This window comes from Labeo rohita, chromosome 7 (assembly GCF_022985175.1).
Source record: "Labeo rohita strain BAU-BD-2019 chromosome 7, IGBB_LRoh.1.0, whole genome shotgun sequence".
NCBI classification, from domain to species: Eukaryota; Metazoa; Chordata; class Actinopteri; order Cypriniformes; family Cyprinidae; genus Labeo; species Labeo rohita.
The window spans coordinates 33,521,310-33,539,328 of record NC_066875.1 but is presented as its reverse complement, the minus strand read 5'-3'; the positions used below and the strand labels follow the sequence as shown (position 1 = coordinate 33,539,328).

At 38.8% G+C, this 18,019-nt stretch overlaps 1 protein-coding gene and 1 long non-coding RNA gene across 3 annotated transcripts in view; one reads left to right on the top strand and one right to left on the bottom strand.

The window, feature by feature from the left end:
- Positions 1-1,380, top strand: part of LOC127168691 (uncharacterized) — a 29,305-nt gene extending 27,925 nt beyond the window's left edge. The window contains exon 3 of the long non-coding RNA XR_007828132.1: positions 1,286-1,380. This is a non-coding gene — a long non-coding RNA (uncharacterized LOC127168691). The remainder of the gene's footprint in view (positions 1-1,285) is intronic.
- lmo1 (LIM domain only 1) overlaps positions 1-17,669 on the bottom strand; it is a 35,366-nt gene extending 17,697 nt beyond the window's left edge. The window contains exon 1 of one of the 2 annotated variants that reach the window (XM_051115718.1): positions 17,049-17,669. In XM_051115718.1, the coding sequence (XP_050971675.1) occupies positions 17,049-17,070 (22 nt within the window). In that variant the 5' untranslated portion in view covers positions 17,071-17,669. Of the gene's footprint in view, positions 1-16,649; positions 16,932-17,048 lie in introns of those variants that run through there. The other variant, XM_051115717.1, reaches the window with a different exon arrangement.
- Between the last annotated feature and the right edge of the window lie 350 nt (positions 17,670-18,019).

Below are 18,019 nucleotides of genomic sequence, written 5' to 3'. Positions count from 1 at the left end.
GATTTAGGGCGGCTAACGCTTTCTGTCTCACCAAGGCTGGAGCAACCTCCAGGATGAGTTAGCTGATGTGAGGAGCGCTGTATTCTGTCTGAGCTAATCATCTTGTTTCTGCCATCTCGGAGAAACCTCTTGTTGTTTTCCAAAAAAGAGCCAGCTGAGATATGCTTTTAGAAGCCCTATATAGCCTCAGCACATTTTAAACCTGAAACGACAGAGTAAATGACTGAATAAAAGTACATAATGTTGACTCTGACATCAGCAAACCGGTATTTTGGGGTTTATACAGAAGAGTGCACCTGTCATCATTCTTTGCACAGCCTGGAATCGCGGTAGTAGACCCTTCCCCCATTTCTGTCCTGCAGAACAAAAAAGGGGAACATTATAAACGTAGACGCAAACTGAGGAGGCAGCTCCCACTTAATCCAATCCATTTAACAGATACAAGTGCTGCTGACCTTCCTGTGTCATTCCATGTCACAAAAAAAAAGCATATCCTGCTCTCCGCCACTTGATTCATATCCTAACAGTAGATGCGTTTTTTTCCCTTCGAGAGGCAGCGTTTGCCTTGTCAAACATTTCTCCCAAACAAATAAAAGGGAGGGAAGAAAATCATTCGCTATTAGTAATTGGTGTGCACCCTGTCATCCGCCTCTTTTCCGCCCATCCACCCTTTAAAGACCTTATCTCGGTCGAATATGTACGAATGCGTTTTTGCATTTGAAACTGTCAGACCATGTACTTTCCATTATAAAGATAGGATCCGGTTTCTATGTAGGCCTTCATTTCAAGTTCCATTTTTGTGGATATCAAAAAAATCAAATCAATGTGGTACCCTTTTGATGTATTTAAGGTTTAGAGCAAGGGGGAAAAAAGTCAAGGAATCGTTTTAAAGCATTACGGCACAATTATCATATCTTTGGGTGAAAAATGTGAGAGAAAAGGATTTGTTTGCCTTTGTAGTTTGATTCTTTTTGCTCTATTGCATCTTCTAGTCAGCACACAGTGGAAGCCAATGACGACGCAAAGTTTACTGTATGCAGGGTCACTATTATTAGATCTGAGCTGGACATCTCAGTGTGAGGCCTCTCCATGAGGGCAGGTGAAGGGGGCTGCTGGGGTATTAAGGCGATCTAGAAGACAGTAACTGATTCGGCTGTGCTTTGGCCACCTGTATTGCCATTCTTAAAAGACATGCTCTAATATGCTCTTAAAGAGATAGTTCACCCAAAAATGAATTCTGTCATCATTTAGTTAACCTAACCTACGTGATGTTTTTCTTTTGCAGAATACGAAAGCAGAAATTTCAAACACTGGTTGTTTCCATGCAGTTCCAGTTTATGGTGACTGAAGCTTTGGAGCCTCAAAAAGAACACAAAAGAGCCGTAAGTATCATACAAATGGTCCATATGACTTAAGACATGTTTGATGTGAGTTTTAAAATATTAACATTTAGGTTGCTTTTTAAAACCAGAGTTTGAAGTCTTGATTTGTGAATGAATCTTTCTTTTGTGTCAGGTCTTTTGATTTCATTTCCAGTTGATTCGGTTCACAAATAGGTTTGAATGATTTGTTCATAATCAGATTTGAATCTGACTGATCCTCAAGCTCACTCAAAAATCTGGTGAGAGCAGATAACAGCTCACTGGAAGTTATCATTGAATAACTTGCATTGAATTATTTACATTTTTAAACTAAAAAAAATGAACTGAATCAGCTAAAATTTCCAGCAAAGCTATTGTATGACATTTTAGTTTGAAAGCTTCATTCATTATAATTGCATGGAAAAGACCAGCACAGTCTTAGGAATCTTGTGTGTACAATGGAAAAAAATAATTTCATATTTATTTATTATTTTTGGGGAAAAGTTTATAGCCACGTCATCACATTCAGGCACACCACTAATTGCAATATGTATGAATTTTAGACAAAACTCACTTTTACTAAAGCATCAGCATGGCTTTGTGCTTTATGAGGGCCTGCATATGAATCCCACAATGCCCTTAAACGAACCTCAACGGCATAAACCATGTGCATGACCTCAAAACATCTGAGAAAGGGACCAATTTAGAGGGACAAAGTGCTGGAGACTTGAACTACAGATGTATGAGGGATTACAGGCAGTCATCTGTCGCAAAGCTGTTGGCATGATTTTTCATGTATGACAGACTTTGGTTATGACAGCAGCAATGCATGCATGGAGCAGAAGGGTTCTCCAAAATGTTAAACACCAGCAGTGAATGAAAAGTGTCTGAACCATTTTCAGTGCAATACAATACAAAGAATTTTAGTTAAAAGATGCAAGAAATCCTTTAGTTTAAATACGGGTCTGGTTCCAAAAGCAATGTAAGATTAGAGACGCTCATCGGTTTTAGGTAGTACTTTAAAAAGAGGCAGGAGAGCGTGTGGGAGATGAGTGTACGGTGGTTGAGACAGATTGGACCAGAAGGCCACAGTGTGACAAATGAAAGCTGATCAAGCCATGGGAGGTTGTAGTCTTTGATTGAACTGAACCATTTGCCAGAAGGGAGTCTTGGTGGTGACAGGGATGGGAGAGGTCTGTGATGATATTAACTGCATGTCTCCAAGGCATGTGATGAAGATGATCTCTGTGGACTTGATAAGCACTTGCAGCTCACCCCGACAGTGGGCAGATGCGGTCCTGAATTACACGTTTACTTGTTGAATGGATGATACTGATATTGTAGTTGAGGTGTTTGGAAATAAAGGGTACCAGATAGGATGTGCAAAACTACATACTGTATATTCAAAATCAACTAGCCAGTGGATTTAAATATCACTCTTAAAGCCCAATATAATTAAGATTTTGAGTTCACCTGGTCCTGCTCAGAAAAGTTTCTTAGAGGGCATTTACATATGATACATTCTAGTATTCAAATACAGCTAGACTAAGTATGTCATATGAGAATATTTCCAAAACTAAAGCACACAGCATGCTATTTATTTTAGTCAAATCAAGTGCCAGATCATAATGCCAAATACGCATGGCAATTATTTAAACTTAACAGACTATATTAAAACTACTAGTCATGATAGTCAACTACTATCATTAACCAAAGCTTTGTGTTAGCTCTGTCTGTGCATAGGAGGCCGTTGTGTGCAAGTAAGCTGCGACCATGGCAATCTGGATTAGAATTTGTCAGTCAGCCGCCATGGAGGTTAATGGGGAACTAAGGCAGATGTCCTGCTATTGTCTGTGTGAATCAGTTTCTTTCAATCAGTCCACATCATTACTGTAATTGAGCCTGTAGACACTCATTCTCCTTTACTGCCAAGACAAAACACATCTGGTAATAATGTCAGGTAGAATATGCCAGCTGAAACACAGACAAATGAATAAAGAGCTTGATCCTAGTTGATAAGCCCAAAGCAGAACAGTCTGAAACATATTGATTCATGTGTTTGGTGGACATCATGCAGCACATAATAGGAGAATAGAATATGCTCAGCTGTAGCTTGCGGGTAAATTAAGGTAAAGCAGTTGCGAATGCAATTACGTCTTTTCAAGACTGCTCTGTGTATGAAATCAGGCCTGTCTTTACTTGCTATCATGATGATAATTAAAACCCTAGCAAAAGTTTGGATGAGGAGTAAGTTTGACTGAAAGAAAGATGAAGGAGGGGAAAAAACAGAGTGAGAGATCAGGGCTGGCACGACCAGTGCGGTTGGAACGAGGGTGTCGTTCATTAATATGATGCACTTTCGCAAACTTTAGCAGCCTGCTGCTGCTAATAAGCCCCGGTGAAACGGAGCAGCGCTGCTCCCTTGCAGTGACCCTGGCACTGCCCGGGATAAGGGAGGGTTTTGTCTCCGGGAATAATTGCTCTTTTCACATGTTACAAGTGTCCTGACCCCTGCGGTCGGCAGCCACTTTCCCCGAGCATAATTACTTCTGATCCGGCCCAAATGAGGCAGCCGCATTAGGCCTGCAATAACACTGGCCCGGCTTCAAGCACAGCAGCGTGGGGAGTCTGGGTAGAGCAGGGCCTGGAAACGGGGGGGTTTCTTTTCTCCAAGCCCTGGCGGTCATTTCCATCACGTCAGAGGTGCATTTCTTACAATTGCAGTCATTTCTAGGACTCAAGGCCTTTTCTCGCTCTATCTTTCTCTCTCTTTTTCTCTAGGATGAGGAGACTGAGAGGCTTACTAAACACATTGTTAGCTCCTGGTGCCCTGCTAAAGCTTTGGCTAACAGATGCGATTCCAATTAACGGATAACTTCATTAGTTTGTGTGTGCGCACGCGCGTGTTATTTATTTATTTTTTGCTCTACACTATTCTTTCTCCTATTAATTTTAATTTATTCACATGGGGTTAATTAAAAGAAATGTATCAGAGAGATATGCAACAGCTATCTAATTAAATTCATTACTGCTTATTTTGGAGACGTGCGAAAACTGGCAGTGTTATTGCAAGAGGCAAGTTGTTCCAACACTTTGGCGCTCGCTCGCTAGCGTGGTGAGAAAACAGCTCTGGAAGGTGAGTTGTCGACAGACCAGAATCAGGAAAAGCTTGTGCGAACGAAAAGGGGAGAACACACCCGACTCAGGGTTTAGAGGAGTTTCAGAGGAACAATCAGTCGCTCGATAGAGAAAGAACAGGGAGGTGTGTGACCTCACATTCAGCCAATCAAGCGTCACCCGTTTGGAAGTTGTTCTCTACAGTAGGCCTGGAGTGCGCGTTTGTTTTAGGTCTTTATTTAGACGGAGCCCGGAGACGGCAGCCGCTACCCATTTACTCCACCAGAAGGCATAAACTGTCAATATCCACCGCTGATGAATGACTCTTCATATATATATGAACTCAATTCATTTTTTCCCCTCTTTTCCCACAGATTGCATTTGCATCTGAATAAAGAAATAAATCCATCTATTCTCCCTCCAGATCTTTTCAGACTTTGAGAAAAAAAGGAGGACAATCTTATCTGCTACTTCATGACTCCTGGCAAGAATGTAACCATTAGCACCGTCAGAGCCTCTTTCCGCCATCCGTCGCACAATGATGCCCCAACACTTTTTAGCCAACATTAAAAATGCATTTGGCTAGGCATAAATGTAGGCCTTCTAAAGTTTGTGTCACTCCCAAGGTTAGGGAGTGATGTATGAAATTCCCCTCTCCCCGGCAATTACTACACATTTAGCGTTTCAAAAGATATGCCAGGAGACAGGTGTGCCATTCAGAACCATGCTGCAAGCTTGAAAATGGAAGAAACGCCATGCAGCACAACTCCATTTGGGCCCCGTTTAGAGCTGAATAATGCAAATCCACCACGGGGGGTATTTGTTTGGTGTGTGGGGCCTCTGTGTCACTCGAACACTCTCTAAGATGCCCATCTACTTATGGGGTAAATAATGAAGCAGGGTTTGGATTGCAACAGTTACATTTCATTTTCCCAGGCTTTTGGTTTACTGTACCAGGCTTAATCAGGTGAACATTCGGTGGCGTTATCATTAAGGGAAGTATATTAGCAGTCAAGCTGTAATTGCTATGGTTTTCCAGCCATCAGAGAATGTGAACTTCAGGGCTTGTTTCAAGTGTTAGTCTATGTTCAGAAGATACTCGTTTTTTATTCTAATCACTAAACAATTACAGTATTTCAGGCCTGTGAGTTTGCGTGTAGTCGGTCAATTTTGTTAGCTATACTTTTTACATTAATTAAATATCACAAGAACTTCATTGGGGATGATCCCCATTAAGGAGAAGCATTATCAATGCACAATATTGGCAAATACTGCCAAAATTGGAAAATTTATCAGCATATATAGTAGGGATGTCAAACGATTAATCATGATTAATCGTATCCAAAATAAAAGTTTGTCTTTACATAATGTATGTGTGTGTACTGTGTATTTTTAGTATACATACACATGCATGTATAAGCACTAATAAATATAATATATATTTGACAGCCCTAACATATAGGACAATATTGTATATTTATTTATATCTCAGCATATTTTAAGTTATAGTTTACCTTTTCATTATCTAGCTCCATAGAAATGTGATAGTGATTGATTATGCATTAGATTTTGCAGTTTAAGTATTCTGTTGAAGTACACATTTCCCTTTAGAAGTGCATGTCAGAGCTTATGTAATGATAGCACAGCTATGTTGTTTGTAAAAAAAAAAAAAAAAGAAGTTAAAATCAATATTAAGAGCTATATCTATCTACCATACCATACATTATAGTTTTATTAGTGACGCATACATTCACTTGTAGCATACAAACTATGCTGTTTTTGTTTTAGTATAAAATCAGCCATTTATTGGTTATTGGCCATAACATGAAAATAATTATTAGTTTGGTGTTGACCAGGTTTTCAGTCTTCCTCTCTGGATAAGAAAAAGGGTTAAGTTAGTTTCTAATTATTATAATCGCTTTAAATAACATCTTTGTCCTCATTTAGATGACAAGTAAACTTGAGTGTATTCTAACCTTTTCTATAGCAGCATTGCAAGCGTTATGACTGAATGACCACACCATCCAAGGTTATTGACGTTGCTGGAGAATTCAAGAGTTAAAATCGAATGGCCACTCCATTATAAGCTTCAACCCTGTATGGGAGACGGTCACGTTTAAACGTGTCAAGAAAGGGTAAAATCATCGGCTGGCAGATAGGCTGGACAGCATTATTCAGCCCGTGCTCAGTTTCCAATTTCAATTAAAGCCGAGCAGAGTGGCCAAGCGCTTGGACCACAGCTGCCACTCTAATGGATCAGAACCCTCACGCTGAGCATTGATTAAATCAGCCTCACCAATACCGTGTCCTTCCCCTTTAAGGAACAATACAAACTAACCGGCAATCACTGCCTTTAATTAGGTATTCAAGATTTGATTTATCGAAGGTCGGCCAATGAGTTGTGGAAGTTAGTATCTCATTAAGTGGACCGAGTTTCCATTTGCCAGCCTCCCTCCAGTGCTTTCTCTAACAGCATCCTCTCTTATATGTTGTGGCTTTTTTATTAAAAAAGGAATAGATTTTAATATCCATGTAATATTTGGATGGAATGTGTTTACACAGGCTATATTGGATTTCTCTCTCTCAACTATTTTCTTAAGTATTTTACATGAGGTTTGTTATTATCGGTTTGTGGCGTATATATATGGAAAGTTTATTGAGCTGGGGGGAGCTTTCATTATGTTGTCCCAACAGAAAAGAAAAACCCTCTGGCCTACATGTTTCCTATATTTATAACCGTGACCTAGTCAGCATTGCAAATATTGATGAATAGAATCTCTAGATTTAAAAAGAAAAATAAAGGTGTTATGATATCAATAACAATTGGTTTGGTTTCTCCTTCAACAGCAGAAATAATATAAAGATCATGAGAGGAGCATGAATACATACAGTGTACTACATTTCAAAAGTGTGGGGTCAATAAGATTTTTAAATAGTTTAATTCAGCATGTTTTCAACATTAATGAAAATTATAAAAATGTTATTTGAGCACCAAATGTGTGTATTAAAATGATTTTGGCTTCTCATCATAGAATGAGGCAGACAATATTTTCTATACAGTATGTCGATTAGCAATGGCTTACAAATATACTTAATCATTATGAAAATACCTGAGATGGCTTGAACACAGATAAACCATATATTATGGCAGATGAGTGTTTATTGTCCTTACATTTCATCATTCAAAACGTTTAACGTTATATCTTGTTTTTATTAAGTTACAGCAATAGCGATGCCTTTATCCATATTACACAGTAAAAATAGATGGGTTATTTTTTTAACCCAATAGATGGGTTACACATATTGGGTCACTGTGTTGGGTTATTTTCTAAAACGTTGGGTTATTTTTTTAAACATCGTTGGGTTGTTTTTAATAATAACCCAGCGTTGGGTTTAATTGGTTCCCGCCGCGACAGTTCAAATTTTAACGGTCGACGGTGTCTGACGACAGAAGAAGCTGCTGCTGCATCAGTGTGAGGTGAGTAATAGTGTTTTAATAACTCTTATAACATTATACTTATAAGAAGAACGTGAAATGCACTTCAAAATTGAACTTTTGTTGTTGTATGTTTGTTTTTTTAACAAACTTGTAGTTTCCTTTAGTCAGTGTATTTTAACGTAACTGCGGAGAATGAGCTCGATTGTAAACGAATAACTTTAACGTTAACTTAGCTGTCCCAGTTAGGTCGCTAGCAGTAATAAAGTAAATAAAAATTAGCAGAAAGTTGTAAAACTATTTAGAGATGTATTACAGTAACCTAAAGTTAATAATGTATGGTGAAATGTATATAAGACCACTTATGTTACTGAAATCACCGTCTACTATTACTACAGGTTTAATATTATTTTACAGCTGATGAGGGGATCTAGACATACGGTTTCTTACTACTTGTTTGGTCGCAATAATGGTTATCACATTTAACTTTATATGGGAAATGGCTAATGCTAAATGACACATTGGTGTTGAGAACCGCGCCGCACGGACCTTTCAACTTCGGTCCAGTATGTAACGTTATCTCAGCGGCAGCTCAGAGAGATGCGCTCAAATTCAGTGAATTCTCTGTTAGAAAAGTCTAAAAATAATCAGATTTTCCCAAAAGAAAGACGTGATGGGAGAAACGAAGCTTTTCAAAGTTTCGAATCAATTAAACGAATCGCTTCGCAAAATGATTCACTGCTTCTAATCGTTCGTGACACAACGGCGACGCCTGCTGCTCAAAACAGGGCAAGCGTCAGTTGTTTGGAAAGCGAGCACTAATTGTAATAACACTAAATGTGTATTTATGGTTTATTTACATTGAATATTGTTATGCATATATTAAAATCGCCTCTAATTACAGCCATTTCTCATATAAAGCTATGACAGATGCATGTTTTTTAAATGTGTACTAAATGTGTTTTTACTTATTTTTAGACATTGGGTGAAGGGACAACTACAACAGTGGAATCTCATACATTAAACATCCACATGCCAATTAACTGAAATATTTCAAGGTAAGTAAACCATTTATATTAGTGATCCATATACATTACCAGTCAAAAGTTTTTGGACAGCAAGATTTTTAATGTTTTTAAAGAATTCCCTTCTCTCTAAGCCTACATTTATTTGATCCAGCATTTCAGGATCCAAAACAGCATTTAAAATAACTGCTTTCTATTTGAATATATTTTAAAATGTAATTGTCCAGTCTCTTCAAAGCTTTTAAAATAGAAAGCAGTTATTTAAAATAGTAAAAATATTTCACAATATTACTGCTTTTACTGTATTTTGGCTCAAATAAATACAGGCTTAGTGAGTAGAAAAGAATTCTTTAAAAATCTTACTGTTCAAAAACTTCTGATTAGTAGTGTAGGTTTTCCAACAATTATGAAAAATTTTCTAGTTTATCTGTAAAATGTTTCTTCTTCTGCTTCATCTTATCACAGAGGAAGGAGTCAATGAAGGAAGTTTTATGCAACCGGATGACACCAGCATTGCTGCACTAACTCTAAGAACTCCTCCCAAGTTTTGAGCATTTTCAACGGTGAAGCAGTGGAACAGAAGACCTTACTACAAGCAGTGGATCTGTGTTTCAAACATTTCTACATGTATGACATCAACTACCCAAAGCCCCCTGCACTCATTTGCAGCTTTAATATTCCAGGAGTTCCTTCAACACGTTACCTCTTCCTTAGAAACTTTGTATTTATTGATCAGTAAAAACTTTTTATGTTGCTGATTATCAGCAAGTCCAGCAGCCAGCAGATTTACTTAGTTTTATTTTTATTATTGTTATTATTATTATTATTATGATTATTATTACTTGTGTTTATGATTTTTTATTTTTGTTTTATTGATAAAGGTTTGTATGTTATGTTTGTTTTATTTTTGCACATTTGTATGTGTTGATATAAATAAATATGAATTGATACACATTTATGACCCTGGACAACAAAACCAGTCATAAGTATTATGGGTACATTTGCAGAAATAGCCAAAATTGCATTGCATGGGTCAAAATTATCAAATTTTCTTTCATGCCAAAAATCATTAGAACATTAAGTAAAGATCATGTTCCATGAAGATATCTCCTACCATAAGTATATCGAAACTGAATGTATTGCTAATGTATTGCTATGTATTGCTAATAACTTTGCAATTTTCTCAATATTTAGATTTTTTTGCACCCTCAGATTCCAGATTTTCAAATAGTTGTTCTATCCTATCAAACCACATATTAATAGAAAGCTTATTTATTGAGCTTTCAGATGATGTTTACATTTAAATACAAAAAAACTTGACCCTTATGACGATTTTGTGGACCAGAGTCACATTTGTTGGTTTTGAATTCAGTGTACATCTTGAAAATATGTCAGTTGTATGTGCATATTTGTGTGTTTTGAATGTATTATATTTTCACATTCTTGTACACTTATTTTGTAAACATTTGCAGTATGACTGTTTTACATTTAAAAATATATTTGTAAAAAAATTATTTGCATATTTAAATAAACAAAATATTTATTTGAAAACAAAGTAGTGTTATAGTGTATTTTTATTAATAAATAAATAAATAAATAAAAACTGATATAAATGAATCTAAATAATTAACTCAACTGTTGGGTTACTTTTAACCCAACTGGATTTTAACCCAATTCATTGGGTTAAAATAACCCATAGATGGGAAGGTGCTATACCAACCCATAGTTGGGTTACTAGTTGGGTTATTTTTAACCCAACATTTTTTAGTGAGTAGAGACTTCCTGGCTGGAACGTCAGTGTTATCTCTTTGACGCATATGTGGATTTTCTGCACGAGGGCGCCCTCTGGCGTCCAGTATGAATGAAACCCATCCTATTTTGCGTACAAATCGGAAAAAAATAAATACCTCTCTCAAAAGAAATATTAAGCAGACATATAATAATGAATGCTTTTTCCAGTCTACAGAGGTTTACAGGAGTATTTTGTTAGATTAGATGCAAAAAAAAACAAAAACAACAAAACAAAAAAAAACACACACTGATGTGGCAAGCTATCAGAACCGAATCTAACTGAAAAACCGTATTGTTGCATTGCATTCCTAATATATATATATATAAAAATTGTTGTATATACTATATACTTTCATATATAACACTACAATACATACAGTAGTTTCTTTCTGAAATATTCTTTTATCATATTAGTCTGAAAGTACAACACTGTAATATCATATCCACATGAGAGTGTTTGTGTGTGTGTGGGTGTGGGTGTGTTGAGGTGAGTCAAGAGCCTACAATCTCCAAAAACATTAAAGCACTAGTTTGAGTATCTTCCTCGCTCCAGGAATGACAAATTGAATAATATATTGAACAGTGCATCATTACTCATTTCAGAATTCATCTAGCTTCACTCCGCTATTCAGTAATCTTCAACAGCTCCATTGCAAAACACAGATGCACATCAGCTATAATGAGGACTACAACTTCAACAGCTCTCCGTGACATGCTGCGTGCGTGCATTCAAACATGTTATAAACATACACCGTAAATATATTCTGCACATGCAAACCAATTGCACACAGACGTATACATGCACGCTCGTGCACACGGTAAACATGTACCCACACAGGTGTGCACACATGCCCACATACCCCATGTACCTACAAAACACACCATCCAAAAAAACAGCACCACGGTTATCAGCGTGTGCCTGCAGTTCTCCGGTAAACACACTCTTGCGAATATGTATCTAGGGAGCATTTCAGGAGGGATTAAAAAAGGCCTTCCAACTAATAGGCATAATGGAAGATCAATGTATAACAAGATGGAAACTCGCATGCATAAACAGACCCTGTTACAATTATGCCACAAGATTCTATTTCTACATTAATCATTCATAACTGCATAACGCTCCCTCATAAACATTCAGAATGCAACAAGGCTTTTCCTTTGTGTCTAAATACCTTTCACAACCCATGTCTGGCATTTTTTCATCATATTTGAGTCGGGTGATATTTACAGTATAAAGACATCAAGGCGAGGCGTGTGATGATTTTTATTTTTTTTTATAAATGCAACACTAATGAACGGCTATGATACCTCGAGCTGCACTTTCTAACTTCATTAGAGCCAAATGTGGATATCAGTGTAGGTATCATTAGGAAAGCTTTTATCAAGTTACAGAATGTGATAAGGTTAATGAGGAGTTTATAAAAGTGTCTCTGGTGGACGGAAAGAGCTGGCAGGGAGGACGAGACCTTAAGCAAAGTATGCTAGTCATTTATTTCATTAGCATGGCCACCTGTACTTTTTTTTGAAAGGCTGAACCTTTTAAAACAAGAAGGTCATGCCAAAAAGTAACATTCAAAAGTGCAGCAGCAGAACTTGGTCGTGAAATTACGTGCACGTGTACAGCTGTAGGTCATCGCTCCATTCTTTACCTAGCGCTATAGGTCGCAGTCAGTGGTAAAGTAAAATTCCTAGAGCTTCACAGGACGACCGGTGCACAAGACGAAGAAGAAGGGAGGAGGGGGGGAAAATAGACAAATAAATAAATACAGGAATGGAAGAGGGACTGATGAAATGGAGCCAAGTGTGACGACCTGCTGCAAGAGAAGCCGTGTGTGTGTTGTGTGTATGTGTGCGTGAGGGAAAGAGAAAGTGATCGCACACAAATGCAATAGACGAAGCAACTCACCCTTGCAGCGAGACGTGCTAGCGAGAGGTGCTGCGACAAGGTGACACGAGGGAATAACATGTGGTCTAAAGACCAAAGGAAAGTAAATTAAAAACCACCTAGTGTAAAATCATCAATATGTAGCTGTATATCCCTCTTTCAGCAGAGCATATGTACTATTACTTGGAGCATGTCCACAGGGGGAAGCTACTATTGTAGAGAATTCCAGAGCAGAAACAAATTTGAAAAGAAAAAGATGGACATTTGTACAGACATTGTAAAATATTATATATATTTTCCTTTTTAAGATGAAGCTAAATGTGGCCGGACTTGTAAACATCATACTATATTCACAACACTTGGATATTGTTTTCTCCGCCTCTCTCACTCATGTTCCTTTTTTTTAACTGAATGCTGCACCTGTCTGCATTCGTCTCAGGACTCAAGGTGAAAGATAAGGTTGCTCCGAGACATTTTAAAAGGTAGTCTAAAAATGACGATTCATCTCGCTGGCAGCATGTCTGAGGATGTTATAAAAGGTTTTCTGTGTTCCCAATGCTTCAGTGATGGACTGTATGTCCTTGGAGCTTTTCAGAAATCCCATGTTTATTGGAATTATTTAAAAACTTGCCAATAACTACATCTTTACACAAGGAAATAACGCAAGACTGGGAAGGACTCGTAGAAACACGCTGTCAAGTCAGACCATATCGATGCAACATGAGCCTTAGCCAACTCCCTTGATGTTTGACAGAGTATTTAGACATGTAAATGTGCAAGGTGTATATTTAAATAAGGGTGTTTGCACAGGAAGTGAATATGTTCGAGCTTTGCATCATAGACAGGTGCATCGTATCTTTAACTCATGCTCTCACTAGAACCATCGCCTTTATTCGGGTCCCTTTTAAGTTGTGGTGAAATGATGGGAAATGATATACATCTGCAGTCACTGATGTGAGAAAGCACAAGTTTGATAGTGATCCAAGTGCGTTGGGACAGAGACAGAAATGGGTTTGGTAAACTGTACGTCTAACTCTTCTGGTCGGTTTAATTTCTCCTCATCAGAGAGAGAACATTGTCCCGGGTCCTGAACGAGGGACAATTTGGTCCTGTGTCCTCAGGATTTAAGCGACGCCCCTGCATGCAATTATGGTAAAATTGTACGGCCAGCTCTCCAATTTTGTACTGTTGAAAGGAATGCATCACCTTGTGATGTTTAACATTTCATCACAATGTGTCAGACCATCATGCATTCAAAACTATCATCATCATCGTCAAAAAAAAAAAAAAAAAAAAAAAAAAAGAGCATGCCAATTTAAGACACACAGCAATGACGGATCTCTATGTTGAGGACACATCAGTTGCAGATATATTGAACTGTAATTGCATCAGGAGGAAATGTTTATAAAGTAGGAATTTCTTCAGGCTGAAGCAATATAAGTGGCAGGAACACAAGCATTAGGCCCCGAATCCAGGCGCAATATTGCGAGAGACCCAGGGCGAGAGAAACATTGATGTAATTTCAATATTTGAAATTGGCAAGTTTAATTTAGAGTAAGAACAAGCCAATAAGCTGAGAAAATAGCAAATACAAGAGAGAAAATTACCTTGCAGGATGAAAAAGTGAAAAGACTTAAGGAATGTATAAAAGTAATCTCCAAGTGGAAATTAGAAATCAACCCACAGAAAGGGGAAGAACAGAAAAGAAATATTACTGTCCACTCTCTAAATCAATATAAAATTGCTACAAGACTGAATTACCATGGTAACTCAAGTAAAGAATGAAGCAATTCTTATTATTTCAAAATAAAAACTGGTGCCTGAAGCCCTGAGTTTTATTACAGCAGCAGACAGATCAGGGGTCTAGTATTCATTTAAAACAGTGCATTTCAAACACACGCATTAGGAACGAACACATTTCATTGGTCAGTCGGCACGCGGTTCTCGTAAATTAAACGGGGAGCGGTAACTAAGAATTTATCATCAGGATGAAGAATAGAAGGGTGTTCTTTTCTCTTCTGCAGGTTCTTAGGGAGCCCAGCGATGCGAATGATCAATCCTGAACAAGTCCACAATGAAGACCCAATTATTCCTCCCAATCCAGATAGTTTTAAATACCTTGAAGGGAATGGAAATGGCTGAATAGCGTATTTCTCCAGAGAGAATTAAAAGTCAACCGAGAGCTTCTTTTATTTAAAGGTAGTCGTGAAAAGGAGTTGTGCTTGTTCTGTACCTTAACACACTCTCTCAAAAAAAATCGTGGTAAGAAAGTACAAGAGCAAGGTATTGTGTCATTGCCTGAAAGCAGTACAGCAAGGATCAAATACAGTGCAAGGACCGCTGATGACAAAGCCTGCAAAGCTGAAATGTGAAAGGGCTGATAATTTGGGAAGCCTGTGTAATAGTAGCACAATAGCTAGGGCGTGCAAAACTACGACACAAGCCCCACATCGCTCTACTTTCAGTCTCCAAGCTTAGTGCTTCATCGCATAGTACAGAGAACAGAGATATGAATGACCCAATATTTCGCATAGAATAACGTACATATTTTAAGACTTCCTAATAGAGCTTCCTAACAGCTCAGGGTGAATTTTAGGTCAGAAAACTGAAGCTAGCTTAGTGTGTAGTAAAACTAGTGAAAACTACTTTGTATCCTACTTTCCTGAGGATGCTGGGATGAAGGTAACAGGGTAGTTCTATTGCCGGATGCAGTTATTTCACGAGTTACACTGAGACCGTTGGGTCTGTCATTTTTAGAATCGTTACAAAACCGCATTCTAAAACGATTTGCTTTAAGGATGTTTTTCTAAATGTATCAGCAAGTTTACACTGTAAGTACCGACCGACGATCTATTCATGTTCGCTTACACAGAGGTGTATGGATGATGTGAGCGAACATGAGGGTTATGCATATGGTTGTTTTTTTTTCCCACAAGGCTTAGTACAGATCATCTTATTCACTAGCTTAATTCACTTTGAATTCAAGATATACTATAAGAATACTTCACCTCAACTGATATATTTAGAGTCAGACCATAGCCTTTTATTAGAATCAGACTTATCTGAACATAGCCTGTGCTTGTGTTAGTTAAAAGCGTGTGTGTGTGTGTGTGTGTGTGTGTGTGTGAGAGAGAGAGAGAGAAAGAGAGAGCAGATCCAAGCTGCCTTCCCATCCCTGCCAAAATGCCAGCGCAGTTGGTCGGCACCAGCAAGCAAAGGGTGAAGCTTTTAGGCAATGAGCAGCAGGTGATCTAAGCTTTTCTGTAAGTCCTAATGCTCCTAAAAGCCACTCTCCCTGCTTCTGTAATTGGGCATCAGTAGTTAATGTAGTATTGACTGCATTACATGCTCCTGTGCATCCTCTCCTACTAATGCCATTTGCATCACCTTGTACATTTACCATATTGCTTAGCCAATAGCTGTTAAAAGCAATCTGAATCATGAATCATATGGGGAACTTTTAGCAAGACAGACATCCAAAGGAGACAATTTACAGTTGAGTTAATCTGGGTACATTAGCGCAACATGGATTGAGCGAGACAGACCAATTTATGTTTCTACGGCAATCCCTTTATTGGTTTTTAGATGGGTTAGTGAAAGGATGGTTGGCTCAGAGAGATATGAAATATCCATTTTCAAACACAAATACGGGGCTATAATGCAAGCCATTACTTTAGAGGGGAAAGGGCCCCTGGCTAAAACTAAACGCGTGCGTGTGATGACAATATTCCCTGAAAGATGACAAGAAAGGCATTTTTAGGTCAAAGACACTTTGTAGGGATTTTCTTCTCTCAACGCCGTTAAAGAAACACATCAAAGTGCAAAAACGCGATTCAGCCTCACCAAAAACTTGTCAGCACCGCAAGCTCCAAAAGAAAAGTTTATAAACGGTTTCCATAGGAACCAGCGTGCCGCGTAAATACAGAGACGTGCACTGTACACATGCCCATAAAAACACAGAATACAGATCAAAATTCAAATCGGCGATCTAAATGTTCTCCGATCAGTAAAGGTTAAGGTTCAAACGCTCTCACCTGTGAGCGAGGGCAGCCGCTGCTGATCAAACATCTCCCCGTAACTTCACAGATTTGCCCGAGCGCTAACTGGTACTGCGGTGAATAGCGTCGTTGCTTCAGCTCTATCTGCGTCTTTTAAACGGATAATATCATATTTCATACGCGGGGACAGTCAGAGAAGTACACCGTATTCTGCATGCCTCTCCCGACTCGAAGTCTTTCAGAGTATCGTACGCGCGTTCCTCCTCATGTAAACCCGACGAACGAACGTGTCCGTCTGATATGACAAACGAACTGGAGCATGAAAGTGCCGTTCGGGGGGGAAACGGACGCTAAATGCTGCATTTCCTCGCTGTCCCGCGTTCCCCGTAGTCGTAAGGAGCAAATGAATGCACTAACAATCATCCGTACACTTACCCTCTTCCTTGTCTAACACCATCGTCCTGAGGAGCGAGGAGTCCGGCTCCAGGCGATCCGCTCTCGGCTCCAGCACACTTCTGCGCGCGCCGCTCGCGTCTCTGAGAAGAAATTGCTTTGCAACAACAACAAAAAATAATAAGCGTCCGCGTTGCTGCCGCAAGCTTTAATTACACAGGCTCGTCTGTGTGGGTTTCCGCTGTTCAGAGACGGAAAGCCATGTAGAGAAACATGTGTGTGTCTGTTATTCTATTGTTTAATGTATTTCGGAGGTTATGTGCAGCGATGTCCCCTCAGTTGTAGGTATTCGCGTTACGCGGCGCGTCAGATAATATCCACGCTCGCAATTAACGATGTCTAAAACTAAAGTGAGACGCCACGGTGCATTCCATGCGAAAATGAAACGACTACACTAACTCAAATCTAATTTGAACAGCCGCTTAAATTGAGCTGCCGCGAAGAAGCTATTCTCAGAGTAGAAACGTGTTCCTCCCAGTTCTCATTTGCTCCGAAACTGTAACTATATTCAAGAAATCCAATTCTGAGGCTGACAACTCCTAACAGCATGCTCACGCTGCCTTTCTCACCCAATTTATGCGCTCGGCGCGCTCCTGCTACTGAATAAATGCGCGCGCTTCCCAGAGAGCCACGGATTCCCCTGTTAATTAAATCAATTCATTATGCTCAGATCTGATTAGCAGCCCTTCCCCCCTCTTTGAATCAATTATTCAATACACAAACATAATTGCTTGTGCCAGAGGTGTCTAAGTATTAGCTTATTTAACTCCAAGGACACTAATTACCCCTAGGGCAAGGGAACTTTTCTCATTAATTCTGACAAAACACAAAAGCACAGCTAAGGGAAAGTGTGTGTGTGTGTGTGTGTGTGTCTCCCAGAGTGTGTGTGAGTGTTTATGTGAAGTGCTCACAGGGGGACGTGTGTGTACGTGTGTTCTTGTGTGATTGTGATG